This window comes from Chelonia mydas, chromosome 9 (genome assembly GCF_015237465.2).
Source record: "Chelonia mydas isolate rCheMyd1 chromosome 9, rCheMyd1.pri.v2, whole genome shotgun sequence".
In the NCBI taxonomy this organism is placed as follows: domain Eukaryota; kingdom Metazoa; phylum Chordata; order Testudines; family Cheloniidae; genus Chelonia; species Chelonia mydas.
The window spans coordinates 38,840,966-38,864,653 of record NC_057855.1 but is presented as its reverse complement, the minus strand read 5'-3'; the positions used below and the strand labels follow the sequence as shown (position 1 = coordinate 38,864,653).

Below are 23,688 nucleotides of genomic sequence, written 5' to 3'. Positions count from 1 at the left end.
ATGCATATTAGTTTTAGCAGTTTAGCCACTGGATTCCCTTGGAACTCTTGGGTTTATACCATGCGATCCTGGTGATTTGTGGTTCTTTAATTTATCCATTGTTCCAGTACTAATTCTTTTGATACTTCAATCTTTGGTAGTACCTCGTCTTCGTTAACTGGATAGGGTAGGCCTGTGTAATTCCCCCATACCCTCTGTGGTAAAGACTGATGTAAAGAAATAATTTTGTTTCTCTGCAATAACTTTATTATCCTCTTTATTGCTCTCTTTTCTCCCTGATTCTGGCTTCCTGTTTCTAGTATACTTAAATACGTTTTTATTTTTGTTTTTGCTTCTTTGAGGGTTACACATCTTCTTTGTTATCTTATACTTAATAGTTTCAGAGCTAAGTCTAATGATTTTGATATCTTTTTTTTTTTTTTTTTTACTTTGGATATAGTGTCACTGTTAGTTGTTGGTATGATTTTCCCCCAACCACCCACCAATGGATGTTGAACTTAATTATATTGTGTTCCCTATTAGTTACACCAACCCTGTAAGTTACTTAAACTGATAATAGTGTCTCCTGTTGTGTGCTCTGGAATTAGCTGTTCCAAAAAGCAACTGCTTATAGCATTTGAAAGTTGTCTGTCTAAACCGTGTCTCCTTGGGACATTGGATCAATTTATATGGGGGTAATTGGAGTCCTCCATTAACTCTTTTATTAGGCATAGGAACTACTTTGATCTCCTTTAACAATGTGCATTTACAGAGGCTGGTAGTATAATCTTATTAGTATAATTAAAAAACAGGAGTACTTGTTGCACCTTAGAGTCTAACAAATTTATTTGAGCATAAGCTTTCATGGGCTACAGCCCACTTCATTGGATGCATAGAATAGAACATATAGTAAGAAGATAGATATATATATAGAGAGAGAGAGAGAACATGAAAAGGTAGAGTAAGAGGCTAATTAATTAAGATGAGCTGGCATTGGGCTTTGTTGCAAAGATAGGTTCCTGGGTTAGTGTTTTTGTTGTGTGGTGTGTAGTTGCTGGAGAGTATTTGCTTCAGGTTGGGGGGCTGTCTGTAAGCAAGGACTGGTCTGTCTCCCAAGATCTGCGAGAGTGAGCGATCATTTTTCAGGATAGGTTGTAGATCTTCGATGCGCTGAAGAGGTTTTAGTTGGGGGCTGAAGGTGACAGCTAGTGGTGTTCTGTTGTTTTCTTTGTTGGGCCTGTCCTGTAGTAGGTGACTTCTGGGTACTCTTCTGGCTCTGTCAATCGATGCCAACTCTGTCCACATACTTATTCAAGTGACACCATCATAGGACCTAATCACATTAGCCACGCCATCCCCATCATTTTCAATAAGAAAATCTTTCCCTCTTTGAAAGGAATATGTTGACAGGGGCAAAGCCTTGAGAGTTCATTATTATAGCTGCAGTTTTCAAGGGCTACTACAGAAAATAATCTTCAAACCTAGGCAATCTGAAGAGACTTTGTCAACTCAACTTTGTCCAATATTTGGATTTTGTAGAAACAAGCTTTTGCAAAGCCAAAGACCTATGAGAAATATTTCCATTTATTTTGTTTCACAAATCCAAGTTTGAGTTGACTTTGTGTCCCTTTCAGTTTAGTGTGATACTGCCAAGGGCATTTTCACAACAACATTAATGTTCACTTTTGTTGACTTTTTGTTTTTGTTTTAGTTGGGTAAATCCATAGTAGTTAAACTGGGTAATTTTTTCTGTATATTTCTAAAATATACTCTGAAACCTTTCTAAAATCCATATTTCTTACATTCTTCTGAAAGGGACACTGAGATGTTGTGGGCACCATGCATGATCTAATGTAATTTAGCTTTTTCTCATATATTTTAATAGCTTTTTCCAATTTAAAAAGTCTGTGCTATCATCTAACATGAGTGAATTCTATTTTTAAACTTCATCTGTGTGCAGCATTTCAGTTTCAAGTTCAGTGATTATAAAGTGAAAAACATTATTAGATATATTTTGACATCCTTAAGAATATTTTATTGTACAAGTAAACAACAACTCTGGATGGGGGGAAAGGGTGATATCTGAAAATTGTAAAATCAAAGTTTACTAAAAACAAGTTACTCAAGTTTATCTATGAGACAGCTTTCAAGGGGAAATGTCTAGGAATATGTGAGCCCACTGCAGTTAGCTTCACATGTGAAAAACTGCTGCTTTAGACTGCCATTTGGACAGCAGTCACTGGTCCTCCAGCGAAAGTGCGTCCATGCGGACAGCTGATTGGCAAGAAGTGATCCTGCATGACAAGTAGTGGTTAGGCCATGCTTGATCCCTGGGCTGGGAAATACTCTCTGATATAAAAAATTACTTCAGCTGAATTTTTCTTATCGCTTAACCATTCTGGACTGATGTGATTTTTTTCCTGTGTTATTTTTGCCATTCTCACTGTTTACTAGATCGTAAATTAGGTAGATAGAACAATCAAAACTGAAATGTACTACTTTCTCCATACATTGTACTTCCCAAGGCCCCAGTCATCACTACATACCTTAAATTGATGACCATTTGTACTGAAAATTTTCAGTGGGTTAAATTGTCCTATGTGTAAAACAAGATTGGCTGCCACTCACAAAAAGATGACATGTTGGAAGTGTAATAAGGGTACTTTAGACCTGTTCACTGGGTGTTCTTCTGTACTACTGGCAGTGAAGACTTCTGATGTTTCCAAGGAGGTGATGAAATATAAAGCCAACAATCTGTTGTTGTCTCCCTGCCTGAACTAGTCTCCAGGCAGGCAACCAAAGCAACCTTTCCAATTAAGATACTCTGTAGAGTCAAGTTTCTGAAGTAAATGCTTGTGATATTTACTGTCAAGAGTGCCTAACAGAGTTAATACTATCCTGAGCTATTAAACCTGACTTCAGAATAAGAAGAGTTGGGGAAATTCAGTCATTCCCATCCCCATAAAGAACAGACCAAAATCTGTTTTTCCCCTTTATATGTTGAAGTTCCTTTTCTAAATATTGGATTTCCTAAACTATTTTCTCAGCTGCTTTTTACCAAGAGCAGTCCCAATAGTCCTATGGCTACAAGTTCCTTTACCAAGATGTGTATCTCTTTTTCTTCAAAAAAAGAAAAGGAGTACTTGTGGCACCTTAGAGACTAACCAATTTATTTGAGCGTGAGCTTTCGTGAGCTACAGCTCACTTCATCGGATGCATCCGATGAAGTGAGCTGTAGCTCACGAAAGCTCACGCTCAAATAAATTGGTTAGTCTCTAAGGTGCCACAAGTACTCCTTTTCTTTTTGCGAATACAGACTAACACGGCTGTTACTCTGAAACCTGTCTTTTTCTTCAGCAACTCCTGTCTGACCTCTCAGGGTCTATGCTGAAGAGTCATTATATCCGCAATCATGGGAGATAATGACTCCTGTCTTATCCACTGTCTGATATAGGTTTTTAAATTCCTAGTCCTGCTGCTGCTCTTGTCACCCATGGAAAAATCCAACACAAGAAGCTGTTTCAAGGAAAAGAGTGCAAATGGCAAAAACAGTGACTCTTATGTCCAGATAGATTTCAGAGGTCTTACTCCAAGGAGAGCTCTTTAGGGTCTTCCTGATTTCATTATATAACGGCATCAAAAATTGACAGGATGAACCCAGAATTAGTGCTCTGACTAGTGTGACTGATTTTCATGGAAGTCCATTTCCTGGTAAAATAACCAATTTTTACAACTGAATATTTTGCACATTATTAAAATAATAATATGGATGTAATGACCAGTATTAATTTACTACAAATGTTATTAATTTTATGTCTTTTAGTGCACTTAATTCCAGTCAAGGAAGATGGGCTGAACCCTAAGAGCCGAAAGAGAATAATGCCTGATCCACTGACCGAACCCCCTGCAATTGATCCTATTTATGAAGCTCGTGTTTACTGTAACGTTCCTAGCATAACTGAAAGCAGCATGGAAGGTAGGCTGTGTGACATGGTGTAGACAATTGACAGGGTTTATTTCATTATTAGGTCCTACATGTTAGCACTGGAAATGGTGATTTTAAGTGTGTATTGTAAATGCTTTAGAACTTGGAGCTAGCCGCAAAAATCTTGACTGGCTACTGAAATATATTCAGTTGCCAAAAATGCTCAATTCCTCCTTCTCCTTATTTTGTGTTTTGATTTTGGAGTTGGTTGCTAAAGGAGACCTACAAAGGTTCTTCTGACAGTTAAATTTTTGTAAGATCCACAAAGGGACGGGGGGGAAAAGGAGAGAAAATATAGATTGTAGCTGTTGTTTAAAAATATTTAGCATTTTGTTTGAAACAGTGTAATCACTTCCTAGTGGTGTGAAATTTTGAACATGTTAATGCTGAAGAGTCAAACTGGGACACAAGCAATTGGGGTGCTTCCTCAGAAATGACAGGTTAAGTTGGTGGGAACCATGGAAAGAGATAATGATGGGAGGGGAAAGCAGCCTCTAACTTCAGTTGAGGAAGACATTTTTTGGACTGCTCACCCCATAGTATGGCACAAAGCATCTTATATCACTATACCTTTGTATCATCCACTAATGTCAGTTAAGTGCTTATATCAGTCAGTCACCTAAGAAAGTAAACCTAAGGTAAAGATTAAAAAAACAGTACTTGGATCCAAAGTAGCCCACATTTTGGTGACTTTCTAGGCATGCTGGAAAAGTCATCTGCTGAATTGGGTTTTTGGAGGGGGCTGAGGGTATGCTTCCCAGAATGATTAAAGAAGGGGAGGAAAGGAGCTTTATGGTAACAGAGTTGCTTTTTGAATAATTTATTCTGACATTTCTGGGGTTCTATTGTAGTATTATATGTTGGGCACCTAGAGCCGTTATAGGTGTCTATTATTATTTGAATTGAAATAAATACTTCAGGATAAATGACTGTCTCTCCTCCATATTCTCTAAGTACTGAATACAGTGTGGATAAACAACAAATAATTAACAATAATGCATGCTTTTTTACTTGGAATAGTAGAATTGGAAAACATATGGAGAGGATTAAGACCGATGTTTAATTTTACTTCTTCATTCCGCATAGGTCATGCACCCCATTATTTTAAGCTTGTGTCTGTCCACGTGTTGATTCGCCATGGGGATAGATATCCACTGTATGCCATTCCCAAAACAAAAAGACCAGAGATCGACTGTACATTGGTGTCTAGCAGGTAAACGTCCTGGATTTTACCATTTCTCTCTCAATGTTGACATTTACTGTAACATTTCCAAATGTTGTGTGAGAGCTGAGTCATGGTCATGAACAAAATTAGAGAGAGAGAAATGACTGTTGTTGTTGTGGATCCAGTTTGTAAAGCAGCTATCTGGGAATGGTTGATCATCTCTTCACTCAGCTATGAACAGTTGTCCAAGTTTTTTTTATTAGTAATGTAGCAGTCTGTTGTTTTGAAGTCTGTTTAGCATGTCTACTACTTGGATAAAGTTAGAGAGTCATGGCATTATCAAAAAATCCAATGTGTGTTAGCTACACACAAAATAGTTTGTCATTGAAAAGATGGCTTCTGTCATAGCAGGCCGTGTGCATTGAGATTATATTTAATCTCTTCATTTGGTCCTTAAAAATGTAAAAAAATCAAATGATATAATAGCGCACAGATGCATATGAATATTTTTCACACAAATTATATTAATGAAGCATTTTGATTGGGATTAATTGGATAAAAGTGTAGAAATTCCAAGTTACGGTTCTTACAACTGTAATCCAGCTCACTCATCCATGTATAGGTTTTGTATTAACATATATTAATATTAAGATAAATGCCTTACTTTTAATGGCCAATTTGTTGTCATTTTGTGTGAGATTCATAGTTTCAATTTCTGGAATTTGGAGCAATTTTAAATTTTAACCTAATATATTAAAAGACAATTCAGGTGGTTTTTCAAAGTGACAGAATCATAGATTTCTTTAAAAAAAAATCTACTTTTAAAAATTAAGATATTTAGCAAAAATTATAAAATGTAATAAGATGTCATTAAGGAGGCCATTTCCTGGGGCCAGACAGCAAATTCAGCTAAAGATGGTGGTAACTCTTCAATTGATTTAATTGGTAAAACAATTGACTTTGACTGCCGTTTTTAGGTACGGTTCAACTTGTATTTAATAGTTCTTGAGGGAGGTGGATAAGTGGAGCTTAGTTTTATATTATCTTGGGTACTTGTAGGCAGATGTGATTAGCACTTGAGGAGAGATACTACCCCTGAGTACTAGGGCAGAGTTAATGTCCTTGTTCACAACTACAGGTTGAATTGGTAGTTGAAAGTGCTGTTGGTATGTAAACTGAATGTGTCATTCCTATTCCACAGTAATTTTACTTTATTCATAGTACTTCTTGGTAGAGAAGCTTCCTTGGTTAGTTCTATTGCTGGTATAAATGAAGTTCTGCTGGTTTGCAGCGCTCAGCATACTTTCTGCTGTGGTCGTTAAGTATATTTTGGCCCCATTCACACAAGTATTTGAACAGAATTCAGCATGGTTGAGGATGGCATGGGTCATGGGGGCCATTTGTGACCCATCTGGAGTCAAACAGCCGCCCACTTGCTGGTACCTACAGTGTCAGACTGAACTTACCCCCAATTGCTGGTAAGTCTCTAGGCCTTTAGTCTGTTTGATGTATCTCATTGTAAGCATCCTGTTTGTGACCCAGCTCTCTGACCGTCTTCTCTGAGTGGCCCCACATGAAGCATTTTCACATGTTCTCTCCTCCTCCTAACTCAACAAGCTGGCTCCTCTCTCTGCTGGGAGCAAGTCTGACTGCTGTGAACTCCCATTAGGTCCCTTTCATCCCTATCTCTCTTCTTAGCTTGCAGCATCCTCAAAAGCCTTGTGTGCTGTCCTGCTTCTTTTTTGAGGTAACCATCACTCCAGCAAACTCCAGAGCACCATTTCCTTGCCACTTCCTCACTCCAGTAGCTTGGTTTAAGCAAAGATAATTTTCCTAGCCTGTCACTTTGACCATGTTACCGCTTTGCATCCCCCTGCTGGCTCCCCCTTCTCAGTCGCATCGTACAAAACTACTTGTCTTCACTTTCAAGGCCTTTTACAATTTACCTCCATCCTACTTCTTGTCTGCCATTCACAGTTGAGATGTCACTGCCCACCTCCAGTCGGCCCATTGTGCCAGCGTCCATCATGCACTGCTTACATTTTCAAACAATCACCAATCTGTTTCTCCCATGCTGCCTCTCAGTCTGGGGAGGAACTCCCTGTAATCATCCACGAAACTACTTAATTATCATCCTTAAAACGTTCTCCTTTTCCGTGATGCCTACAAAAAACTTGACGGTGGTTAGAGACCACTGCCTGTCATGCTGACTAGTATTGTTTCCTTGTACTCCCCATCTGTCTTTATCCATCTGGGGGTCTCCTGATTTATACTTATACTGTAAATTTGGGGTAGGGGCTGTCTTTTTATTCTGTGTCTGCACATTGCCTAACACAGTGGGGTCATCGTGTACGATTAAGGCTATGAGGCATTACAGTAATACAAATAATCTTATGACGAACATGTTATGGTTAAATAAAAGTATCATATTCTGTTACTAGTTCAGAGCAGCACATATTCTCAGGGATTATCTATCTTCATCTGCAAATCCTGGGCTACATCTGCATATAAAAAAAACAAAACCAATTTAATTGAATATCTACACTACATACACTGCCTCTTTCAAATTTTAAATACCTCTTGTCCCTTATCTAAATGAAGCATTAGAGATTGACTGCTTTTTCCACATCACTAGGAAAGAATTTCCATCTCAGTTAATCAAATCTCCTTTCCTGCATGATAACAGTAAATTGCAATCTCTGTTCAGTAAATTCAGATCCAGCTTCTGCTATAGAAATTTTGAAACTTCTAAAAATATGTATATTCCACATGTATAAGTTACCTTTGATTTTTATTTCTTAACATTTATCCTTAGTGTTGAAGAGAGAAATAATGCTTTTTCTTCAGTTTAGTTTCTTTTTGCATTGAATATCTTTTTTGGGTGGGGGGAGGGGAGATGGCACATCTGTCATTTTAATTTGAGCTCTTTGAGGTAAACAGATACAATGTCACTATTCAAAAATTGCTATTTACCAACAGTTACCCCTCAGTGCTATTTGAGATGCCAGGGTGAAAACCAAAGTAAAAAAGAAAAATATGGTATGTCAGTTACCTCTGTGTAATAAATATTTTAATGACAACCACTTAATTTGAATGCTTGGTGCTTTTATTTCACATTATAAGGCTGTCTCCACTTCCACTGGTAGCAGGCCCAGTTCAGGCTGCAGACATTCTGAGTGTTGCCGCTACTTTTGGCAGCAGCATTTGTTCTTTTTTACTTTAGGCAGTGCTCAGTGATGTGAGAGGTTCAGTATGGAACAATCAAAAGTGGACATTAGGAACATATAGTATAAAAAGACTTCACCCTAGTTTGTTTGGTTTTACTTATACTGTACTTGAGGCATTGGTGGTGATTGAGTTCCCAAAAGACACAATTTTCCCCAGTGAACGTTCTGAGGTTATGTCTACACTCAAAACCTGCACGATCAAGTCTCAGAGCCTGGGTCTACAGACTTGGGCCCATGCTACGGTGCTACCAGTTGTGTAGATGTTCTGGCTCAGTCTCTGAAACCCACCTGTTCCCAGAGCTTCAGAGCCTGAGTCTGAATATCCACACAGCTGTTTTTAACACCGTAGCTTGGGCCAGAGCCTGTAGACCCAGGCTCCGAGACTCGCTGTCACAAATTTTGAAATGTAGTGTAGACGTACCCTCAAAATATTGAAAGTAAAAACAAAAAATGAATGCCCAACATAAATATCCTTTTCTATCAGTATATTGATTACCTGAGACAGAATGAATAGCTGCAATAATTTTTTGTTAATTATTTCTTCAAATATTTGTCCTTCTCTAAAGTTGGGACTACCTGACTCTCTTTCCATAATACTCACAGTCCACAGTGAGGGGCTTTGAAATCAATGTATCCAAAGCAACGTGCGAGAGCGAAGTGTTATTAAGTAATGTCTTGCAAAACTCCTTTGTCTTTCTTTTTACTTCTTCTCTATGGCAGGTTTGTGGACCAGAGCAGTAGAGTAGTTGATTACAAATCTCATTTGGACAAGGGCTGGGTTTTTGTAAGATTTCCAGTACTTCCTAGCAATTACTAGAGTTCCAGATATCCTCATGAAACTGCCAAATGCAATGAAAATGAAACCTCTCCTAACCTGAACAGAGCTGCAATTTAGTGTAAGGAGTAGGAGAAGTTAGTTCATTATCTGACAGAGTTTTCACATCCTGGTTTATATGTATAAAAGTATTTCTTGTAAAACAATGTTTCCCTGATACCATATGTCACCACTGAGGGAAACTCCACCTGTGTTTTCTCTCAGTGGTCCAGCAAGCACTCCTACTCTCAGGCTTCCAGCTCCCCAGCCATTGCCTTTTTTGGGCAGAGACCACATCTCACTCCCTTCTGATTGGAGTGTCCCGGCTGCACAGTTCCCTTCCTACGCTGTGTTAATCCCAGCAAAGACAGCCTGCCTAAATAGACCTGTCTGCTCTCTCAACTGTTACAGGTGTAATTGCTACAGTTATAAGGGATCACACAGTACTTCTTTTTCCAGCCTACTTTATTCTTAAGGTAAAAAAGCATTAAAGAAAACATGGTAAAAACACTAAAAGAACCTACGGCATGCTAATAAGCTTACCAGACGTCACCCCAACTTTAACATAGGTTCTGGCAGGATAAATTCTTCAGCACCCCACCCTAGGGGAGTCCTTGTGATTACCAGTCCATCACAGCTTCAGCTCAGAACAAAGCACACTCATGACATGTTTAGTTCTCCCTTCATACAGTTCAGGCATCTTTGATCTGGATTTACCAGAAACGGGTAATTGGTACACAATGGGTCTCTCTCCCAGGGCCGTCCCTAACCATACGCAAAATATGCAGCTGCGTAGGGCACCAGGAAATTTGGAGCACCAAATTTCCTGGTGCCCTGCACAGCTGCGTGCTGCTCCAGCACCCTGCCCCACTTCTTCCCCACGGCCCCCGCACCTGCTCCGCCCCAGCCTCGCCCCCACTCCACCCCTTCGCCAAAGCTCCTTCCCCTTTCCGCACCTGCATCAACCCAGCCCCACCACCACTCCCTTGAGGACTGCAGCAGGGCTGGGCCTGTACTCACCGGTGGCGGGAAGTGCAGCAACCCAGCCCCAGCTGCGCCGCTAGTGAGTGCTGGGGGGCTGCATAGGGCTCCAGAATAGCTAGGGACGGCCCTGCTCTCTCCCCCCCGGGCGTGTCTTCAAAAGGTTGGCTTTAAAGTGGATCATTTGCATTTCCAGGTATTTCCTAGAAAATCCACTTCACAGGTACTGTTCCAAAAAAGTCTATTGAAGTTTTGATATCTTCCAGAGATTGCATTAGTCAGTCTCCTAAGAGAAGGTATATACATACAATTCCACAATAACACATACACAATTGCATTTCTAATACAATGGACCCCAAAGATGTTAAACTTAATTCAATGAAGTTTAACCTAATTCAATAAAGTTCATTAATGATATTTCAGGATATTGTCACTGTCACACTGTTGATGATTTTTAAAGAGAAAAATCTTCTAAATTAAGCTTGAGCATTTTGTACTTAAGGAAGTCTGATCTTAGTGCATTTTGAAAAACTCCTACGCTACTATATTTTAGAACTTAAGCTAGTGTTGGCTGCAGTTTAGTGAAAACCAGAAGCTTTATTGTTACTGTCCACTCAGCCATGCAAGGGTCAAGAGCAGAGATGTCAGCAGGATTGTGTGAATTGCAGTGTTTTCTTGTAGGCTCTGGAGACAAGTGCCAGCGGTATAAATGCATGGGTGTTGCTTCCGCCACATGTCACTCAAGCAAGAACTGACCAATAGAGGAGCAAGCATTAAGTTACTCCTCCAAGCAGCACACAGGATCTCCATTTTCCTTCCCAGCCAGTTCTTCCTGCTCCTGCACTGTAGAATCAGGCAGAGAGGTGGTTGTTCTGTGGTGCATTTTAAGGGTAGTAGAGCAGGAATTTGGATCGATTTAATTTGGTTTTTAGGTTTGTCATTCTCACATGTAAGCTCCTGGTCTCAGGAAATACATAAGATGCCTTTCTGCGTGTCCCCCATGCCTCCAGCATAAGCAGTACCTGTGGTTTTGTCTTTGGAATCAGATTATCTCACCTCTTCAGTGTCTAAGTGGTTTTTATGTAACTAATGACTGGACAGTGGGTATTGTGATATTCCTTGTCTCCCTGACTGGATAGTCTTGAGCAGTTCAATTTAGGAAACTATTAGACAAGTCCCAGACAGTGTCCTGTTTCAATTCTTTGCCCTTCTCATTTTATTAAAATCAGTTACTTTAATAATCTTGCATGATGGGGATGTTGCTAACATTGCAGAACTGGTGTGATAAACTATCTGGAATGAATCATTAAGCATAGTTTAATCCCATACTCATAAAACTAATAGGAACCTTTACTAAAGAGGATCATTTACTAGAGATGTAACAGAAATGGGTAGAAAAGCTAGCCGAGTCTGAATTCAGTAAATCCAGTGTCTGAAGAATACTGAAACATGAGGTGCTCTGCTCACCACAAGAGCGCCGCCTTCTGGCCATGTCTGAGAATTAGCTCTGCTCATCTGATGCCCCCTTCTGCAGTTGCTCACTCTACCTCTGTCTCTATGTCTTGCAGTCTCAAGACTCAAATGCTCCCGCTTTGTGGCTTGGCCCCCGGCTGGGTCACTGTAGTCCACCCCTTCCAGGGCATGAAAGGCTCTTGGGATCCATTGTCCAGTGCTGTCTTCCCTCTCATTGCCCCTTAATGGTGCCTCTGCTCAGTGGCTGGTGGGGACCCAGGCCTGCCCTTGACACTGGGTTCCAGCCCAGGGATGCTACAAGCAGTCAAGGTCTGCTCAGTCCTGAACCGTACTGCTGTATCTTTAGGCTGCTCCTATATTGCCTTCTCTCACCCTGAGAGTGACTGCAGCCCATCTCTCTCTGCAGTCCCCATCAGCTCTCAGCTACTGGGATTTATTCAGGCCCTTCCTGTCCAGCTGAACCTCATATCTAATTAGTTCTTGCCCCCTTGCTGCTCTTCCAGGTACAGTGTAGGTGGATAACTAGCCTGCCTAGCCACCTTAACCCCTTCACGCCTTGTGTGGGATGGACACCCTATCACAACTAGATTCATTTTTTTTAGTCAGGATATCTGACTGCATAAGAAAAACAACCCGGAAGTAGGTATATGTCCTGAAATTTGCAATATTTAAGATATTGCCTTCAGTAGCAGGCAGTGCTATAACCAAGTGTGAATAATTAAACAGTAACCATATAGCTGAACAAGCTAATACTCTGATTGGATGACTCCACAAAGAGTTGCAGAGTTGCGTATGCACAATCTGTTTTGCTCCATCGGTGCATCTACTGTAGCAGCAGGAAGAAAATGTACTTCAGAAGGCCCTTCAGACTTTATTTAGCTTATCATTCTTCTATTCTGTAATACAACCCAAATTATTTATGGAAAAGAAATGGAAATAAGATCCTCTTCCATAACCATGTCAAGATAATAGCAACATTGTCTCCATTTTGTTGGTCAAGAAGTTTATGCCATTATTAAAGATTTTTTTAACATTATTTCATTTCATGTTTGAAAAGAGAAACAGAAAATGTGAAGGCCTTTTCCCCTCCTTTTGTATAAAGCAGCCCCACTTCTAAAGCATTTATTCCTTCTTAGGCATGGAAAATTCAGGGTAGAACAGAAGTAAACAAAACATCAGTCAATACCAGGACTCCATGTGGTATGTACAATGTTGCATTAAGAAGCAGAAGATTCAAATAATTATTTTCACTGTCTTTTGCAAAGAAACAAACAGTTATAGAAAAGATCATGGGCAGAAATTTAGGGAAAACAAATTACCTGCACGCCCTCACTTTGGAAGGGAACATGAGCATTAATCTCTTTTGCTGTGATTTTTCACTGATATGGTCAAGTGAGAGGTGCAGTGCCTGAGTGGCTAAAGCGCTTGTTAGGCAAGAGTTAAAAACTTAGTTAGCAGCTGAGTCAGAAACAGAAACACCAGAGGCCCAAGGACACTGGTAGCTGTAAACCACTTGATAAACTTATATGGTCAAATGTCCGCCCTGTAACTCAGCTCTTAGAACAGAACAAACCCTCCCTTCACAGCCCCCTGGATATTTGTAAACACTAACCCCCACCCTACCCCTTCGCCTTAAGATAGTCATGGATAATTGATGTAATCAAAATAGTTTTGATGCATACGTTCTACTCCTGTCACTGTCATGTTAAGTGCATTCTCTCTCTCTGAAACGTTTGTCTCTGTAAGAACAAGATACATGCAAATGAAGTGATGAGAGAGGTATATAATTGGTCACTGTAACCCCACACTTTTGAAGCTATTTATCAGTCTTCCTGGTACCGTGAATAAAACTGCCTTCAGTATTGTCTTCAGTGCCTGCCTGATTCTTGGGGAAAAGAATCTGCTTGCTTCACACGCTCAACTACAGTCCTGAAGGTTGTGGATTTGAGTGTCGCGCTCTCTCTCACGCAGAAATACCATCTCCAATTCACCTAACTGCAAAATGGATACCCGATCCATCGGGTTAGGGCAGTCAGATGTGATGCTGGCCACATTACTCCCTTGTGTACCGTTGGCTGTGAAATTGATGTGTTTTAACTGCGTCGGTCCTGTGAGCCATTGGCTTGTGGGTACTTTGATAGTCAAGGATCAGTTTAGTTCAATGCACGCACATTTTTTCAGGAATTTTAACTTTTATCTTGTTAAAACATGGAATATTGTATGAAAAGTGCTTGCTATTTTGTGAAAAATTTCTTCGATATAATGTTCAGAAAAATATTTGGCTGTGTACAGTTCAAATATATACTGTTTACTGTGTTTAGAAAGCTAGATACAGTTTAAAATTGCATACTATTATTTACCCCACATATGTTACATTTTTGAAACATGTCACTGTGAATTATTACCATTAAACTTAAAAGCCCTGTGGATACTGTATTGGATCCACAAAAAATCACAGAGATCTGTCCTGACCAATAGTTCTGTTAATTTGCTCCATCCAGTTCTGAGATGTTAAAGTGTAAAACTTAGGTAAAAGGACCAATTAATCAATCAGGATTCTACTCACTTATCTGCGTGGGCAAAGTTAGGTAAGTATGGATTGATCCATTCTAAAAATTTTCCATGTGGTTAGTCAGTCAGTTTCCAGTATCTCAAACATTATACCCTAAGCATTTATTTATTTATTTAGTCAGATAATTTATAGTGTAAAAACACTTGTTGTTTGAGGATATGTCAGACCGAAATCCGCTTTTGGTGAGCATGTGCCTCCTACATGTGAGTTTGGCTTCTTTTGAATAGCAGAGTCTGGTGGGACTGGGCATGTGCCCTGTGTTCCCCCGCCCTGTTCTCCAGTGCCAGGGCATAAAAGGCAGAGAGGTCCTATCTGTTCCCTCTTTGCACCTTTGGCAGCAAGATGGAACCCAACAAGTGTCGGACTTGCTGCTACTCTTCTTAGAGACTACAGTCAGATTTTTCAACTACTCTCACATAAGAAAAGTTAATCTTCACACTTCCATTTCCTTAAATTGTCCATAACCCAAAAAGCAGCAAGCATTGGTCACTTCTTCCTCCATATATGCCCTAGTAAGTGAAGGGAGGTGCTTTGTGCCAAAAGCTACACTTCACGGTGGACTCAAACTGTTGGGCAAACCTGCCCATCTTGTGACAGACTGATTCACATCAAAGGCGGACATAGTGCCTTTCTTGGCTAGGGGAGAATCGCATCCCAGGTAGGTGCTCTGTGTGAAAATCCTTCTCTAGGTTCCACAAATCCAGGGATGCTCAGCTCAAGTTATGTCTGCTAGAGCAGTTCACATGGTTCACTTTGGCCTCTGATGTGATGGTATATACAAGAGTGTAGCTGGAAAAGTCACCATTGGCCAGCGCTTTCTTGAGCATATGCCATGCTCTGGGATCAGAAAGTGAAAGGAAGACAAAGAGGATACCTGCAAAGCCAGCACTGGTGTATTGATGCTTGTGACCCTTGGCATCAGTGAAATCTTTACTGTGATGAACCAGGGTACAATCCAGACTAATGAGCAGCTATGTCACCCCTACCCTGCAGTCTTGGGTGCCTTACAATGTCTTGCTGAAGTAGCCTCCACCTGGGCTGGTCACAAATAGCCTTCCAGTATGCAAGCCACACTCTGAATGTCTGTGTCTAACTGCAGCCTTCCAGCCACACTTGGTTTACAGTCTGCTTCTCACCAGCCATTATCATATTGCGGGGTGACCCCAACACAGTCTTAGATTTCCACCCAGAAATGTAAGTCCTGTACTGCACAGCCCTCTTCTGGACAACACAAGTTACATCAGGTCCATTATTTCTTTCAAAAAATAACGTACACACAGCTTGTCATCCCAAATGAAATTTCTCAGACATTTCAATTTAAACACACTGGATTAGAGAAAACAATAAAAAAGTTTAACTACAAAGAGAGATTTTAAGTGAGTACAGGTAATGTGGCATAAAGGCCACAAATTGTTACACGAAAAATAAAGATAAGATGTTTACTAATACCTAACTTAACAAACTGTATCAGATTCAAGCAGAGTTTCTCATTGTATGCTTATGGGCCACATCCACCTTAATTGAATTGGTTTAGTTAGCTCTGACTCCCAACTTGGTAAGGTAACTCCCATCTTTTCATGTGCTGTATATTTATACCTGCCTACTTTTTTTCACTTCGTGCATCTGATGAAGTGGGTTATAGCCCACAAAAGCTTATGCCCAAATAAATTTGTTAGTCTCTAAGGTGCCGCAAGGACTCCTTATTTGGTTTTTTTTGTTTTTTTTTATGAAATCCTAACATAGAGCAGGAAGACGCCCACTGGAAGGATCTACTCAGCTAAATGAAAGCGGTTCTCAATATGGGCAACCCAGCAGGGACTTGACCTAGGGCAGGTATCAGAACCAAAAATCCTGGACTACTTATAGCACTTGAAACAGCTGTCCTTCCATTCAGCTCAGTTAAGGCCTGCTTTTCATCAGTCTCTGCTTGTCATCCACCTGTGCAGTTGTGTTTGATCTCTTCTCACTCAGCAATAGTGAGGTTTCTCTAGGGTCTCTTACTTACCCAGTGGTCAGAGAACTTACTTCTGTCTAGTACCTCAGTTTAGTCCTCTTCACAGAGCTTCCCTCTGACCCTCTTTTGGAACGTGCTCTGTCTCCTGTCACTCTGAAGATTCTCTTTCTAGTTGCTATAACTTAAACCAGAGAGCTTCAGGTGCTTGTAACTGAACCTTCCAGAGTGATAAGGTGGTGCTGAAATACCATCCAAAATTCATCGGCAGGTGGTTTTAGAATTTCATGTCCATCAGTCAAGCTACTGTCTTCTTTTCTAAGCCACACTTTGACCAGGAGAGAGGGTATTGCACGCTCTGGGTGTTTCCAGGACCTTATTTATTACATCGGCAGAACAAAACAGTTCAGACTATCCCCCTGGTTGTATCCGGTGTGACAGGGTCAGACCAGATGGCTACAGAAGAGTGATAGAAGGCAGATATATTAGCCCCAGGTTAAGTAGGTCCCTTTTCCCTGGGTAAGGTAACAGGGAAGGTTCCAGAACAATCAGGAACCTTCTGGAAATAATTAAGACAGGCTGATTAGAACACCTGCAGCCAATCAAGAAGCTTCTAGAATCAATTAAGGCAGGCTAATCAGGGCACCTGGGTTTAAAAAGGAGCTCGCTTCAGTTTGTGGTGCGCGTGTGAGGAGCTGGGAGCAAGAGGCGCTAGGAGCTGAGAGTGAGAACGCGGACTGTTGGAGGACTGAGGAGTACAAGCATTATCAGACACCAGGAGGAAGGTCCTATGGTGAGGATAAAGAAGGTGTTGGGAGGAGGCCATGGGGAAGTAGCCCAGGGAGTTGTAGCTGTCGCACAGCTGTTCCAGGAAGCACTCTAGACAGCTGCATTCCACAGGGCCCTGGGCTGGAACCCGAAGTAGAGGGCGGGCCCGGGTTCCCCCCAAACCTCCCAACTCCTGGTCAGACACAGGAGAAGTTGACCTGGACTGTGGGTTCACGAAAACAGCCAAACTGAGGGCTGCCATGAATCTCCAAGGCGAGCAAATCCGCCAATAAGCGCAAGACCCACTGAGGTAGAGGAGGAACTTTGTCACACTGGCAGTAGAGCTTGGTTTTCTTTTTTTTAAATGGTCAGGCCATCTGGTCACAGATGTGATTGAAATGGAGAGCACGGTGTATCTCACTGTGTAACCAGTTAGCTGGTGTACTTCTCCCACTAAACGTTATGGCTTACTCCACCAGAACACAAGCCCCATCGTCTGCCTGCTTCAGAAATGTACTAATATCAGAAATCTATGAAGCAGCACGATGGAGCAACCCACTATGCCTTTGAGATAGCCGCCTGGTCAGATGTTAAGTTCAGGAGAGCTATACAACAATCTCAGTTTAACTGATGTGGCAAAGGCTCCTCATTCCACCCTCTGGAGATGATACTGCTCGCTCGTCACTACAATGGGATCCACACTTACATGTACTCTAAGAAGAAAGAATGGTTACTTTGCTCTACAGTAACTGGTTCTTTGAGTTGGTGTCCAAGTGCATCCTACAATCCACTCACAATCCTTGCTTTTCAGAGACCTCAGCAACACTGACTTTGAATTTTGAGGGTTCTGAGGGAGGGCCAAAGCCTGCCCACTCCTTACTCCCTTGCATGGGAGTACAAGGAGGCCCAGGGCATATGCACAGCCCCGACAGATGCTTCTGTTCAAAAGATTTCAATCTTGCTTATGAGGCGCATGCACACATACGGTGGGATCCACACTGATTACAGCATCTCAAAGAGCCACAATTACTGTAAAGTAACTAACTGTCCTTTGTTCTTCTTGCAATACAGTGGTGAGTTCAGGACAGAGGGGCATTGAATATAGTTCACTTTAACATTAGCATTTGTAACTGTGTTTGTTTGCAGGAACAGGGCATAAATTCTGATAGGAGAGTGCCAGTTCTTCGATACCTTCATTGAATATATTCCACAGCAAAACAGTAGTGTATTTATCTATGGCCATAAGCCACATATTATAGCATCATTTTTAAAAAAATATATCTGTTTCCTGGTTGTGGCTCTCATAGTAATGAAAATGAAAAGGCTAATCCTCCAAATGTGGTGGTCAGTGATCTTTTACAATTCCTGTAAAACTTTCTTCTGGTACCACCCCTGCCATTTTTCGTACCCTCTCACGCTGCTTCTGTCACTGAAGCATGTATTTAGTCAAATAACTAATAATCTACAGCATCCTACCTAGAGGGTCTTCATTCAGTGGGCAGTATGGGACACTAATAGAGTACATTGGTCAGCACTCTCCACGAATCAAACTTACTGTCTGAATTAGGTCATATAAAGCTGAGATTGCTCCCAGACTTTGGTCTTTTGTATGCCACCAAATAACTCTCACTGGGCTGAGGAAGCAATTAATTTCTCTAACAAGATGAACCAGGAGCTAATTGCTAAAATAGGATTTTTAATTATCTGTCTTTAGGGAGTGAGATAATATTTCCTTTGGAAAATAAGGAGACATAATTCAAATCCATTTAGAGATCATAAAGGGTCTGATCTTTTCATCTCAAAGTATGTCTGCTATGTTTTAATATATACAAGAAAGCACCTTTTCAAAGATAACTGGAAGTGACGATGTTGGGTGACTAGATTTTATTTCTCTGGATTACAGGGGGATATGAGACTTCAGTTTGCTTTTTTTAAAGAGAAGTCAGGGTTGATGGATGGCTAAAAAAAGCATCTGCAGTTCCTTGTCTTTACTTAAAAATACCATGCAAAAGTCACAGCTTGTTTTAAACTGCTTACTCCCTCTGAGTTGGACTGCTCAGTGGAGTTGCTTAAATAAAAGAGAGAGAGAGCTTTTCACCTGAAGGCTACTAGCTCAATCTACCCAGGGACCTGAATCTGCAATCCGATCTATGCAGGCAGACTCCTGCACTCATGTGGAGCCTAAACTGAATTAAAATAAAAAACTATTTACAATTGAAATCTGTGTTAAAATCACAACTAATTATAATCTATTAAAATCATGCAAATTAAATAAAAAGTAAAACTAATTGGTACATATTTGCTGACAGGTTTTAAAGAAATTTCCCACCAGTTCAGCGGTTTGAGTCACTGGCTAACCACCTGGAATCAGTGTTAGTTGAAGTGAAACCAGTTTTGCTAGTAATCTCTTCTGCAGATGTAGAGAATATTTTCTTCATTTCAGTTTATTCCACTGGTTCAGTTCATTCAAAATTAAGAAATCAGTTAGGCATTGAAAAGGCAGAAAAGCTTATTTTTCTCTTTCAGTCTCTGAATAGAAATTAGGTGTGAGAGGATGAGATCTACTAGTTCCAAAATCCTGAAAGACAGCGGGACCAGAAACAATCAGTTCAATTAACCAACTGCACATAATACTTCCTTTGTTTAATAAATCAGTTTTAAATGCAAAACAGGGCTTGATAAACCAGTTTAATGTCACTTCTTTAATTTAGTTTTATTTAGTAAAAATATATTAAATGTGTTTGTGCATTTTTAATTGCATTTGAATTTCCATCCAAATGGAGCTTGACACAAATCACAAGTAAAAAATTAATAATCTTGTAAATGACATGTACCATTCACCATTTTCTGACATAAAAAAGTAAAAATTAAAAATCTAAGTATAAGTTAAGCTATATAGTTTCTTAAATAAATTAGTGAAGATGTAGTATATCTTCCTGATTAGCAAAAAGAAACACCAAATTTAATGTAAAGGTTATACTTAGTTGTGAATCAGTGTGTTTTAATGGTTGCCAATCAATGCAAATCAAGCTTTCTTCAGGAAAATATAAAGTACAAAAACAAAGCATGATTAAAGTTAATTATATAAATCAAGGTTTTCTGCTTGCTGATTTAAATCATAATTTAATTCAGTGATTTAAATCACTGATATAAATTAGTCTACTCTGTGGAGCCCCTTTGTGCTAGCAGGATTCTGTATGGATGTAAGGGTTCTTTACTATGCATCAGATTGTAGGAAAAGGGTGTAGGTCAGTAATGACTGAAAATAATTATTGTTTGATGGCTATTTGATTCTGCCTGTGATCTCAGTATGTATTGTAGTAGAAAGGAGTTTGTATCGTGAAAACTACCCATAAAATTTAACTGACTGGTAACCCTGCTGGCATTCTCAGCAGAATGGCCAGGTCAGAGTTAATGGCTTTACAATTCAAGAGTTCTCTTACCTCTGGTCCCACTAAGGCAAGGTGGAAGGCATGGCGGTCTGCCCATGCCTGTTGTTAATTTGTGGATTAATAGAATGTCAGTCTTCAGATCTGTGTATCGACCACCTTTCATAGCCACTGAAAATGAGAACTTATCTAAAACTGAAACACTGTCTCTCGGAGAACAATCCTCTTATAAATTAAAACCCTGCCTGCCAGAAGAGTGCAGCAGTTAGTGAAGGGGACAGCTTGAAGTGCATGTGCCATAATTTCAAGGCTTGGCAGAGGTGTATCCCTTAGGTAAAAACACTGGCATTTTAATTTTGCCGCCATCATTTTGGATGGTATATTGTTTCAATGTCAGGAGGATGTTTAGTGTCTTTGCCTGTCAGCCTTGAATTCCTTTATGACTTTATATTGGTTTTTAATGGCAAATTTGTAGTCAGAATATTAAAAGATATATAACTGGCACTTTTTTGAACTGTAGGTTTGTTGCTATTGAACAATTAATCTGAGGTGTCTAATATTTCAATTTGTTTAAGCTGCTTGGACTTTACTTTCTGATAAGTATGCCATTCAGATTCAGTCCATTTATTGTTTGATTTTAGTATTCTGCTGATTAAATTCATTGATTACACAGATTATGCTGCAGTCTGATGGACTTTTAATAGATATGTAAAATAGCTTTGCGAATTACGGATTGTGGCACGTACATAAAATATGGGATGAATAGAAGAAAAATGGATGAAATTCTTTGGAGATTTCTTCTGTCTGTAACGTCAGTTAACATTTTTACTATTTTCAACATTCAGAGTGCAAATTTCCAGAGGGAGCTTTAAAAATACATTTTTCTCGATGAGAAGAATGATTTTTTATGCTTTTGATCCAAATTTTTCCATAGTAGTAGTTATTTTTTAGGAACAAAGTAACTATTTTGTCATGTTTTTCCTCCCTCTGTAACAAATACTTGATGATAATCATGTGTCAAATGCATAAAAAAAGAGAACATCAGTTGTATTTAGAAAATTTTTTGTATTTAGAAGATTGTATTTAGAAAAATTTAATCAGAAGGGATTAAAACCATTACAGAAGAATGTTCCAGTTTAATAGCTTGCTGGTTTAATTGGCAAGTGCTTGTGAGATATTGATGTGACTAAGTTAAGTAACAATATTTGAGTTTTGGGTACGTTTCATACACAAGTGGTTGCAACGCCATTTACTTCAGAAGGCCTGTATCTGCTTACAGTAGCAGGGAATTTGGTCTGTGGTCTTTAACTCTGCTGTACTCCCACCAGTGCTAAAGGCCTGTAATGGTCCCTGTGTCCTGGTTACATTCATGCTCCGCTGCTGTCACCAGTGTAGCTCTCCAAGGGTAGTGCAGTGTTGGGAGAATTTAACAGAAGAAATAACAGCTGAGTCTTCTCAAAATAAGGTGCAGAGGCTGTCAAGAATTATACTAAATCCTATTTAGACGCTGACCCACTTACCATCCTATAAACCACATGGCAGAAGCACATGGCAAGGCTAGAAAGTGGAGTACTTCTACAAAAATAGTTACAGGCTGACAAAAGCTGAAAAGTACTAATTTTGGGGGAGTCGTGCCCAGTGACATGAGTTTGTCCTAAGAAAGTGAAAGTTGCTGCAGTTTAGTGAGTAAATACGGCTAAACTGTATTGTGTTTCTGTTCAAAGCTCTTTATACAGATTAGGATAATTTATTAATCCTATATCTCTGGCCATTCATTTGTCTTCCAAAGAGGGAAATAATCCATTCCCTCAATCTGTAGCTATTTGACTGCTCAGAAGCTGACATCAGGTTTTCATAAAAATGTATTATTCTCTTGTGGAGTTATAAAATCACCTGAACTCAGTAAGCATTAGAAAAACTGGATTTAGTTTCAGTATAACTGTGAGCCAGAATATATTAAAATATAAATACAATAAGATGGTGTAAAGCAGCGGTTCTCAACTGTGGGTCGGGACCCCAAAGTGGCTGGCTTAGACTTGCTGGGACCTGGGACCGGAGCCCGAGGTGTTCAGCCCTGGGCATTGGGAGTCACGTTACAGGCCTCCTGCCTGGGACTGAAGCCCTTGGACTGCAGCTTGCTCCCTCCCCCACCCCCTCCACCGGGGGCTCGGGCTGGCTCAGGCTTCTGTCTCCCCTCCTGAGGGCGTGTAGTAATTTTTATTGTCCAAAGTGGTTTGTGGTGTAATAAAGTTTGAGAACCCCTCGTTTAAAGGGATACTCCTGGGGGAATTCAGCAACAAAAAATTATGTGCACAATATTTTCAAATTTGCATATTTTATTTGTCAAAATAACACAATATTCATGCCAGTTTCAGTTATTTTGGGTCATTTATTTCAAAATACTTGTCAGCAAATATGTCTGTAACAATACAGACAACAAAAAGATTCAGGATTTTTTTTTTGAAAAATAGATTCCTTATTAGGCATATTAACACAGAACTCTGATAATAATTCATTTAAACTACAGTACAGAACCATATTTCCCACACCCCTCAGAAGCAGTGCAAAGGCTTAGGGGAGTTATGGGGTAACGGAGGAGCTGAGGGAGAGGGAAGTAATTTCTGGGAAGGAGCCTGGGTGTGAAATTGGAGGGTTGTTGGGTATATGTGGGAAATATATGGAACAGGTGTTTTGAGGGGTGGGGAGAGATTATTAAGGAGCTTCCCCCATAAAGATCCTGCCTGACGCCTAGCCTCTCCCATTTAGTCAGGCACATCTGCCCCTATCCCCATGTGTCCCCGCACCACCATGTGTCCTTGCACCCCCTGTCCACATGTGTCCTTTCACCCCCACTCAGACACCCACTCCCGCCATCCCTATGTAGCCCTTCACCCTCTCTCCTTGTCCCCACTCAATAACCCCGTCCCTATGTCGCCCCGCACCCCCTCCCACTGTCCCCAGGTGTCTCTGTGCCCCCACTCACCCACCTCCTGTCCCAATCTGGCCCTGTACCCCCTCCCCCATCACCATGTGGCCCTGCACCTCCTTCCCCCCTGTGGCCTTTCGCCTTTACTCCCATTCAGTACCATCCCCAGTCTGTCCTCCCCAACTAGCCCTTATGAGCCCCTGTCTGACCCCCCCAGCAGCCCCATGCTGTCTGTCTCCCCATAGCCCGTCTCCTGACGTGGCTGACAGGCACTGTAAAGAAGGCAGGTTCTTTCTCTTCCCTAGCTGGTCTGGAGCTTCTGCTCTGTTTTATCACCACAGCACCCTCTGGTGGACAAAAGGCAGAACTGCAGCAACTTTCCAGCCAAAGTTATTTTCTGTTGAGGCTGCTCTGTTCTATCATCACAGTGCCCTCTCCTGGGCAAAAGGTGGAGCTGC

General features: G+C 40.6%; 1 protein-coding gene across 2 annotated transcripts in view; it reads left to right on the top strand.

Moving 5' to 3' along the window:
- Positions 1-23,688, top strand: part of PXYLP1 (2-phosphoxylose phosphatase 1) — a 104,131-nt gene that overhangs the window by 65,425 nt on the left and 15,018 nt on the right. For both annotated transcript variants that reach the window (XM_037908994.2, XM_043522543.1), the window contains 2 exons: positions 3,803-3,955; positions 5,051-5,177. In XM_037908994.2, coding sequence (XP_037764922.1) covers positions 3,803-3,955; positions 5,051-5,177 — 280 coding nt within the window. The remainder of the gene's footprint in view (positions 1-3,802; positions 3,956-5,050; positions 5,178-23,688) is intronic.